We start from the raw sequence: 10,854 nt of genomic DNA, 5'->3' as shown, positions 1-10,854 counted from the left end.
TGGTTGTACTTTATTCTGTGCTTTAGCTCGGTCCCAACTCCGACGCAACCTATTCAAATGCATGTAAAACGCAAAAACGTTTTTCTGAGATAACCCCTGGACAGATTTTAATCAAATTTGTTGTATTTGTGAGATAAAGTCAAGTTCTAGTGACTGTTGAAGCGGAATTTCGATTTAGGGCATGAATTTTGTTTAAAATATTTTCAAATATACGACCGTTTGAAAAAAATAGAAGCACGAAGTTTACAAATTCATAGCTCTACATCAAGAACAGATATCGCGGTTCTGTAAACGGCATCCATGAGATCATTCAAAGCGGACAAATTCGATGTGCCATTTTGCATCTTACGTGAATTTGTTACGTTGGGTACAAGGGCTCTGCAAACGCTGTATTACCATATTACAAACTTTTTTTATATTCATGTGTAAGATATCAATTTTGTCCGCTTTACATGTACTATTAGATGCAATGCACAGAATTGCGTTACCTTTTTTCGTTGTTGAGTTACAGAGTTGTAAACTTCATAGTTTCGTCTTTTGAAAATTTTTTATTTTTGCCAATTTTCAGTAAAAAGTTGACGCCCTAACTGAAAAATTCGAAACCAACAGTCACTAGATTTTAATTTTTTCTTTTAAATGCAACAAACCTTGTCATATTTGGTGCTGTGATTGCAGAGAAAAACTAATTCTCCTTTTACATTTTTGGATTATAGCGTGAGCGAAGATTTTTCACCCGCAGTTCGGAATGCCCGAAAACATCTTAACGCCTACGCCAAAAGTCAATCTATGCCTTTTTCATTGCATTTCAAAACGCTCGTTATGGGTTCCCAGCGCTATGAATATGACAATTTGACGAAATCGGTTAAAAATATTCAGTAGCAATCATTGCACAAAACTTGTGCAGTTAATAACCGCCCTTCCGCCGCTAAGAAAAACCTTTCCCTATCTATCGTTTACACTAATGCCTGCAGTTTCATTCCCAAGCGTGACACAATATCAAATCTCGTGGCGTCATCTAACAGCAACTTGCTAGTTCTAACGGAAACGTGGCTCACAAGTGAAATTAGGCACGATGAAGTAGTCCAAGACTTGCCAAACTTCGATGTTTATCGATGCGAGCATCAAGGGGCATGCGGGGTTGGCGTTCTTATTGCTTGTAGTCGTGAATTATCTTGTATTATTTCTTCCAACTTAGAAATATTATGGCTTCTTATTCGCTCTTCCCCTCGATATGTCCTTCTAGGTGTGTGCTACAGGCCACCTACCAGTAATCCAAACTTCACACCAGAACTTAACAGTACTTTATGCCAGATTACAGTAAGCCATCCTAACGCTCATATCCTTCTGTTCGGTGATTTCAACTTTCCCATTATTGATTGGAATAACCTAACTTCCACAATAAATAACACAGAGGCGAAGGATTTCATCGACTCTGTTTGAATTTTAACTTAGCACAGCTTATCTCAGAGCCAACACGCGTAACGCGCGACTGCGCAAACATTTTGGACCTTATACTTACTGACCCCAGAGACATTATCATCGGTAATTACCTACCTTCGTCCTGTCAGCGACCACAGTGTAATTTATGCCACATTTGACTTTGCCCCAGCACCCCGTGTTCTTTCCAGCAAAACTATCAACCTGTATGAAAAAGCAAATTTTGAAGCTATAAATGAAGAATTATGCACTTTTTTTGCAGTCTTTGAAACCTCATTCAATGAACGATCTGTTCAAGACAACTGGGAACTGTTTAGAAATAAAATGAATGAACTAGCAAACAAGAATATTCCGAAACTAACATTCCGTGCGAATCATCAGAACCCCTGGTTCAATAACAATTTAGAGAGGTTGGAAAATAAGAAAAAATACTTTTTCGTAGTGCCAAGCTGAAAGCAAGCCCAACTTCATGGGACAAATATTACACTGCTGAGAGTGAATACTTACATGCTGTCCGCAATGCCAAATGGTCTTTTTTCAACAATGACTTACCTAAAATGTTAACAGACCCCAAGTAACCACGGATATCCGTGGGACGTCCGCCATAAGTCCCAACGTCCGTCCATTCGGATATCCAACATGGACGTCCGTGGGACGTACAGGAGAAGTCCATATCCTGTTTGGATGTCCGAAGGACATCCCAATGGGATGTCCATGGGACATCCAGTTTTGAACGTCCGCTGGCTGTCCGTAAATAGGCATGTCCAGGATATATACACTAGCTAACATAATTATGTAAACTAACATGAAAATATTGCCGGAAAATTGTTCATATTATGTTTGCTTGTTTTTATTCTCTGTCAGACACAGTCTACGCTTTGCAAAGGCAAAATAAATATATTTCCAACTTGATATATAATTTGCCCATTTTAACATCGTAGTATTATAATACGTTTCTTTTCTATCAGTGGGTCATATAAATGAAGTTTGCTTTCAAAAAATGCTTGTGGATGACTAGCAGAATAGATAAGCGCCCATTTGAAGCGACTTCAAAAAAAAAATGGAAAGACGCACGTAGGAAACGTACACAAGACGGGAATGAGGCTGGTTCCTGTCTGTCCAGCCTCTTTCTAGTCTTGTATTCCTGCGTGCATTTTTTGGCATGTTTTTTTCTTAAAACAGGAAGTAGTTTCCTGTGTTCAAATTTGCATATAATTATACAATTGCATGCTACAAGTGGAGAATTCTTATTTTGTTTCATTTTGAATCCTCAATCACTATGTGCAGCCAAACAGGTCTAGTAAAGCTTTAGTAAAAATCAAGGAAAACATTCCACAATTCAACAAGACTTTATTTTCCACTTTTGTAAGCTAATTAAGCACCATCATGGTCCTGCACGGAAGTAGCGTCTGGTTTCTGTACAGCAACTGAAATAAACAGACAAGTAATAATTAAACTCCATTTTAAGCGTTAGCTTCAACCTCTAGCTGCCAAATGTTTACTCAAGAAAACCATTTCACATACACTTTCAGTCTTTCTTAGCAGTGGCTGCACACCTTTCTTTTGCCCTGCGCAGCCACTCCTTTATGTGGTAGAGCACGTCGTCTACCGTGCAGTCTTTGTGGTGGCGTGTCCGCCGAGCAGCCGCTAAAAGAAATGGGCGCGCCTTAAGTTTCAAGAAACAGTCAATTTCTACCAGATGTGAAGATGTACACTTACAGAACAGAACTTTGACGAGCTTCAGGTCCCTAAATCGAACCTTGCCTTTGCGGCCGTCCATACTAAATTCCGACGCAGCCTGATCACTCATTATATAAGCCATCATTGACTTAATAGTTGTGTTCAGGGTTCTTGTTCCATAGCCCATAAGGTCCAGAACCTGGAAGAAATTTAGGATGTGTATGTAACTCTCAGCTAACATGCAAGTACATAGCATATCTTCTGAGATGTCGGTGTGGCAGTGAAATGGGTTTACACAGATGCAAATGCCAGGGCCACTGAGCACATGTATCTGTGAATGCAAACAAGACGAAAATTGTATGCACTGAAACAAGTGGAGCAAAGTTGGTCATTCACTGGCACACTTTTTTGAAACAGGTTGTACATATGCAAATATTCAGCAAAACCGAGACGCTAGCATCTGAAACGAAATGTCTTACTGAACCATACCAGAGCTTCACTTTTTCCTTCAGTCAGTTCTTCATTGAAATCAAGGACTTCTCGCACACTGTCCAGTGGGCAGCGCAGCACTGGCTCAGGAGTGTTTGAAGTTTCTGCACCTGGAGGACTATTTCTTTGTAGGGCTACTGTCAGCATCTGTATAATTTCAGCCTGATTGTGCCTCACGATATTTAAACTGTTTATAACCCGCCGCTGAAACTCTGTAAGAGGGAAAACAGCATTAAACAAGTAAAGTAAGCCAGAGTACTGCTGTTCGAAAACTTACCAGCACTGCTCAGGGCTGTCCCCGAGGTTTGTCGACAACCTGGAAAGTGCAACACAGCGATTAATGAGCAAGCACCCCAAAAGTGTGTTGGAACTGTGAGAAATAGGCAAAGTGAGTTTTACAATTGGCACTGGGGCTGGCATCCAAATGCTGCTGACTCTCAGCTCCTGCAATAATAGCTGCAGTGTTTGTTATGCAACTCGGTTCTGAACGTGTGCAAGCAAGACAGAACAAAATGACATGAAATTGGGAAAACCTTTTTACCTTGGGACTGTTGCGCCACCTCAGCCACAGCCACACAATCCCTAATTAGGCCGACTTCGTCCTCATTCCGATTTTCGAAAGGAAGAGCGGGTGTCTCCCGACTAGAACCTGCAGAAAGAGAGGGTCAGTGCAATCAAACGACACCTAGCTGGCAATGAGCTGATATGCTACCTGGCAGTGACGTCATCTCTGAATTTCCTTGCAGAGGCTCCATTCTGCGCTTTTTTGGGACTCTGCAAGCTGAACAAAACCAATGAAACCTCACATTGAAAACAACCACCAAATGGTCTGCCAACAAAAAATATGCGAATTTTATAAGCTCAGGGCCACCATTTAAAATTTTCTAAGTTACTCATGTTACTGGATCCTTATGTAGTGCACCACCTGGCAATCACTTTTCCACACACTAGTGCCACTGAAAGTAGCAACTTGACCAAGGTAAAATACGAAAACAAAAGTCTTACGTGTCTTGTGCTGCATGGAAAGCTGCAAGGGGGCGCGCGGAAGGTCATCATCGGAATCAGATTCCGAACTGTAGCGCAAAGGTCTAATTCTCTTCCGCTTTCCACCGCCATCAGATTCCGATAAATCGGACCTGAACCGGGCCTCTTCCAACTTTGCACGGCCATCTTCATATGTGTCTGAGGTATAGTGCATTGACAATAGTTAGAAGGCCGAAACTATGCACACGATCACATGTATACCATCAACATAAATTAATTGAAGCGCGGACAGTAAAGTGATGACAACGACTGCTACGTGCAATGGCTTTGGAGGCTGTTTCTAAACATGCATGGAGCAGTTCAAAGTAAAAATTTTAGAGTGAAATAACCCACTGGCATGCACATATGCAGGTAAATTTGTAAACCGAACAAAGCAATTAATGCAATATAACTTCGTAACTGGCGTTTGAATTTATAGTGACAGTACACATAATAGTCAAGGGAATACTCACGGAATACACCTTTCACGAGCGCATCATATGAGAGGAATCCCGCATCTGGTTTTGCTGCGCGTCGAACCATTCTTGTGGCTCTATCTGATGGCACTTTTGGCCACAGACATTTGTCACCATTTACCCACGTGCAAGGCACAACCTCCACTTCCTCTGTAGCAGTAAACTCCACAATTGCATACATCTGAAATGATGCCACCACGCGCATATTAAAACAAAAAACCCAACTATACATTTAAAAAAAAGGTACACTATTTCAGCTATCGCTCTACACCATCCCAGACAGGCCGGGCCACATGCACGCTAATCGTTGTCAAGGCGGATTAGCTGCAGCGCGACAGGTTAAATAATAATAATTTATTTGCTCAAAGACATGAGCCCCCCACCCGGTGACATGCAAGGCTACAAAGGATAGACGCACGTGCGCCGGCTAGCCCATCAACGAAGGGTAATAAATAGTACAAATAACGGCAGCGCTTTGCATAAATATTAATATAAGGACCACTAAGCATAGATGCACTTACCATGCTCTGGCAAACTTCAAATTAAGTGACCGCGCCGACCACGCTCCGAGCTCAGGTTTGAATTGGGCGCCGGGACAGACGAAGTAAATATCTATACGCGTACAAAGGTAGCAAGCGCACAGAAAAAAAAGAAGCGCTACATATATATATATATATATATATATATATATATATATATATATATATATATATATATATATATAGTGGTATAAAGTTTGTAAACAGGGATAACGTACCTCAGACAGGCTGGCCAACGTTTCTACAGGAGGACCTATCTTCGTCAAAGGCGGCCTCGTCATCGTCGGCGTGTTAGTTTTAAAGGGTTAGTGCAGTGACGTCACATGCGGAAGTTGTCGCTGGCGGCTGGTTTTAAAGAGAGCGATTACAAGAGGAAACAAGCGCTGTCGTCCGACGTCTGTGAGCTTCATTCTCAAGACGAGAGGATGAGAGCGTGAGAGTGGGCACGCGGGGAGAAAAGAAAAGAAATAGAAGCAGAAAAAAGGGGAAAAAGGGGGAAAGGGGGTGGGGTAATGGGCGGCGCAAAAAAAGGGGGGTAGTGAAAGAAAAAGAAAGAGAAAAATGAGATCTTTAAGAAATACGGGGGCTTGGGGGCGTGTTGGAGATGCGAAAGGTTAGGAGGTACTCAGGGGGAGTCGTTGGCGGCATGTTTTTGAGGCATTAGAACGGCCACACACACACACACACAAGAAAAAAAACATGAGTAGGCAATGTTAAAGGCACAGAGCCTGGACGATCAGCGAAGTCTGGTGGACCGGGCCCGGGCTGCAGCATTAGCCAACGGCTTTCTGGACTGAGAGAGCCGCCCACCTAGGGCGAAGAAAGGACACTTTCTCGCTGTTTCTTAAAATAAACGTTCATTCCTCCTGAAAGTGACTTGAGTAGCATAGTAGTAATACGCCGAGTAATTTTGAAATAGTTAAGGTGGCGACGTCGTTTCGTCTGCGGTGCAATGTATGGTGTGACTGCAGGCAGCGGCATGGTCTTTCAAGGGGCACTGCCCCACGCGCTTAACGTAGGTGTCGTTACGGCGGCATCCAGAGATGGCGATACTCTGGGTTGAGGCGCCGAAAAAGGCATATTGACTTCCGAATGTGTTGTCGAGGGGGTTTAAAAAAAAAGATAAAAAAAGGGGGGAGGGAAGGGAGAGGGGGGCCGAAACCGGTATAACAAACAGGAGGGTAACGCACGCAGAAGCGGGCGGGGGCAAGTGTACATGGAAGAAGGGGATCGTACAGTTGGTATAGACGTAAAAACCTGAAAGAGTACATTAAATTGAGTAGTAGGCAGGAAAAATTTTTTTCGAAATGGAAGAGTAGATGAGGTTAAGAATTAAAGTTGGCTCGTGGCCTAATGTGTTTTGTGTATTGGTTGATGATATGAGAGTTTCAGATTTAAGTTACAGCTTTTAAAGATTCTAAGTTGCCGCGTGCCAAATCAATTCCTGTCGGGTGTAGGCAATTAAACTTGTGTATGAGGTATGATTCCGTATATATATATATATATATATATATATACGGGATATACGGCTATACTACGGGAGACCTAGCTCGCTTGGGCTCACTCGTCTGGTGGCACAACATAGTGTGCGTAGAGCATCGCAACTTAAAAACGAGGAGCAGCTTCTGTTGTGTCAGTCAAAGCTCACTGAATTGCAAGTGCTGGAACTGGTAAAGTACGAGGGAAGGAAAAATTTCAATGTCCAAGAACAACAAAGAAAGAAACGGGAGCGTGACAATATCCCAACGGCCATCAGAGCTGATTCTCAAAGCCAAAACCCTGACTCCGAGGCGACCGATTGTTCTGAAGTAATCAGTGGAAAAAAGCACGAGACGGTGGGCAACGCCTCAAATGTCATAAACTTGTCGAGTAGCCCATTGTCGAGTGCGCAACTAAATCTCCTTTCGAAAGGTCTAACTTTTTGTCCGGCGTCAGGAAGGATGAACGAGTTTCAATTGTTTCAAGATTTGGATGACTTCGCGAGAAATTTGCGACTACGGGAGTACTTTTATGATCGAAAAACTACAGAAGGGTGTCTTGACCAGCTACCTGAACTCTCCGAAAAATCATGGACACCTGGCGAGGCACGCGACAAATACTTGGACATGTATATTTGTGCGGTTCAAAAAGACATTATAAAAGAGTACGAGAGGCATCGTCCCATCCGCAGCAACCTCTCAAAAGAGGAAGAGCAGGCACTGCGAACTCTACGTGATGATCAGACAATTGTCATTAAGCCAGCGGACAAGGGTGGTGCAGTGGTGGTACTTGACCGGAATGTTTACATAGCCGAAGGTTTCCGTCAACTGGGAAACTCTAAATTTTACAGAGAACTCCCAAGCAATCCTACCCAGAAATTTGAAAGCGAAATAAAGGACGCCCTAACCACTCTACGCAAGGCAGGGCAGATAACCGATAAGACGCTCAAAGCATTGATACCAAGAAACTCTGGCCCCGGCCGTTTCTACCTACTACCCAAAATCCACAAAATAAACAATCCCGGTCGGCCTATCGTTTCCAGTGATGGAACAGTGACTGAGAAAATATCCAGCTTTATTGACAGTCTCATTAAGGACATCCCATCTTCATTTCCCTCGTACATTAAAGACACAAATCATTTCCTTCGGGAGGTATCAAACCTGACGGTACCGGCGGGGGGTTACTTGGTCACTGGATGTCGCATCTTTGTACACCAATTCATACCTCACGCCGAGGGCATAGCTTCCGTAGTTTCAGCTTACGCTGGCTCCAGCCAACCTAGACAATTAGATAAAGACACAGTTGCGACTCTTTTAAATCTAGTACTGAAATATAATCACTTTGAGTTCGAGGACAAGCATTATTTGCAAATCAGTGGAACCGCCATGGGAACGAAGATGGCGCCAAATTATGCAAATATCTTTATGGCATCTTTAGAAATACCCTTCCTCGCAAACTCGGCCGTAAAACCAATATTTTATAAGCTATTCCTGGATGACATTTTCTTTGTGTGGGCCGACAATGAACAAAGTCTCTTAGACTTCATTTCCAATTTCAATTCTCTGCACCCGTCAATCTGCTTTACGCACAACTTCTCCCAAAATAGTATTCACTTCCTCGACGTCACTCTGTCACTGAGTGGCGGTCGCATTTCCCCGTCCCTATACAAAAAGCCAACAGATCGTCGGCAATATCTGCATTTTTATAGTAGCCACCCCCATCACTGCAAAATAGGCATTCCCTACTCCCAGGCCCACAGATACAGAAGAGTCTGTTCCCAATCTGCGCAATTTGAGCGACACGCGGAGGAACTGAAATCTGCTCTCATACGCCAAAAATATCCTCCAAAAATAGTAGACGATGCCATTGAACGCGCCCGCAGCTTAGATCGCGCACAGATAATGGGAGAAAAGGTTAGCAATACCAATACACAATCAGATCGAAACTTGGTCCTCACATACACCACCGGTGCTCCGCGGGTCAATGCCATGGATTCTCACCCGCCATTTTAATATCATGAAACGCTAGAGCATCCGACTCGCTACTATCTTCAAGCAGCCGCCTCGGGTTGTGTATAGAAGAAACAAAAATTTAAGGGATTTGTTAGTCAGGGCGAGGACACAGAAGTCAAACACGCCCGAGGGCTGTCGACCGTGTGGGAAACCTCGTTGCAAGGTATGCCGTCACATGACAACAGCAGACACGGCTGAAGCATCGAACTCGCCCTTCGTATATAAAATTACCGAAAATCTTGACTGTGATTCCAGTAACGTCGTGTACAAAATTCGATGCGAGGTGTGTAAGCAGGAATATATATCGGCCAAACAGAGATCCCTTTCCGCCTACGGTTTAACAATCACCGCGCGCATGTGAAAAGTCTCCCCAATTGCACCCTTCTCCAGGCACGTTCGGCTGCCAGATCACTACTTTGAACGCGTGAGCGTTGTGCTCTTGCAATCTGGTTTCCAACACACCCGTGCACGCGAGCAGAGAGAATCTTTTTTCATCCATAAATTTGGAACGTACACTAAAGGAATTAATGAGAGTCCGGGGCGGATGACGTGCCTCCGAGATATGCCGTGAAAGTGCATGGGAAACGCGAATACATGCTATGTACTGTAAAATTGAGACGCTGGCTATTCACTGCTTACTCACCCCTCCGCATACGCCTCAAGGGGGCGAGCGGAAAACCAATAAATTCAGTTTCCTGGACCCTGCCACTGAAGTGTCATTCTAAGTGACCTATTGCCCTTCCTGAAATACGCACGTGCTGACTTGATGTCAGTCGTCTGTTAAACAACGTTCAAAAACTGGACCACAAGGAGGCTATTTAACTCGACGCCCTAAATCTAAGCCCATGGGCGCACTTGCGTTGCGAATCCCATGCATTTTTTGGAACTATTTTTTTTTTCTTTTTGTCGCACCGTAGCTGGACCACAAAGCTGCCGGAACGGGCCGTGCCTTGTATATTTGTACTGTGACACTGTGTTTCTTTCTACAAGTTGCCGCTCTTCTGTCTTCCTTCTGGGCCCCTTCTCTATTGTGTCCCCCGCCACCCGCTCCCGCTACAACGGCAGCCCACGCACTGGAGCTGCGGAGCGACCGCTTTCTCCCTCCTTGCCTCGGGCGCACGGGAACCTAGCTGCCGCTACTTCCCGCCCCCCTCCCTCTCCGTTTTACGTCTCCCTCCTCCTGTGTGATTTTTTCTTTTTCTTTCCGTTTTCTTTTTTTTTCCTCACTTACCTCCTTGCTCTACATACATGTGACTCCGCCTTCCTCTAACTGCCCTGCATAGCTGCCAAAGGCCGCTGTAAATCTGCCAAGGCGCCGAAAATCAATCACTGTCACAACTGTTCCTCTCGGTTTGATGTATGTAAGAACGACCGGGTACCCGGTCTGGTGTCTTCCCTACCACGGCCGAACTGCCATTTTTTTGTAAACCCTGATGAAGATCGGTCCACCGATCGAAACTGTCGAAATTAAATACTTGTTCTGTTTACCTTGTAGCACCACTCAAGTTCTTTATATATATATATATATATATATATATATATATATATATATATATATATATATATATATATATATATATATCACCCATGGTGCTGGCGATGGCACTATCGCTTGTGCGCGACGGAGCATTGGCCCTCGCCAGGCAACAAAAACAAATCTCAAAGGCTATGCTTTTGGTGCCCGCGTGCGCTGAAAGCGAGTATACGAAAGCTACAGTA

At 43.8% G+C, this 10,854-nt stretch overlaps 1 protein-coding gene across 5 annotated transcripts; it reads right to left on the bottom strand.

Annotated features, from left to right (window-relative positions):
- Positions 1-2,767: 2,767 nt before the first annotated feature.
- Positions 2,768-10,557, bottom strand: LOC139060194 (uncharacterized). 5 transcript variants are annotated; one of them, XM_070539158.1, is made up of 12 exons: positions 5,863-10,557; positions 5,627-5,717; positions 5,103-5,286; positions 4,612-4,788; positions 4,319-4,387; positions 4,148-4,255; positions 4,006-4,062; positions 3,884-3,922; positions 3,607-3,818; positions 3,157-3,316; positions 2,994-3,084; positions 2,768-2,864 (listed from the first exon to the last, which is right to left on the bottom strand). In XM_070539158.1, the coding sequence occupies exons 2-12, from the start codon at positions 5,627-5,629 to the stop codon at positions 2,822-2,824; spliced, it is 1,143 nt and encodes a 380-aa protein (XP_070395259.1). In that variant the 5' UTR covers positions 5,630-5,717; positions 5,863-10,557; the 3' UTR covers positions 2,768-2,821. The 5 variants fall into 5 exon arrangements, with proteins under 5 accessions (XP_070395259.1, XP_070395256.1, XP_070395258.1 ...); XM_070539155.1 differs by having other exon boundaries at positions 5,103-5,717; XM_070539157.1 differs by lacking the exon at positions 5,627-5,717 and having other exon boundaries at positions 2,962-3,084.
- Between the last annotated feature and the right edge of the window lie 297 nt (positions 10,558-10,854).

This window comes from Dermacentor albipictus, chromosome 1 (assembly GCF_038994185.2).
Source record: "Dermacentor albipictus isolate Rhodes 1998 colony chromosome 1, USDA_Dalb.pri_finalv2, whole genome shotgun sequence".
Lineage (NCBI taxonomy): Eukaryota > Metazoa > Arthropoda > Arachnida > Ixodida > Ixodidae > Dermacentor > Dermacentor albipictus.
Note: the sequence above shows the minus strand (reverse complement) of the source record. Positions and strands in the feature narration are given on the sequence as shown.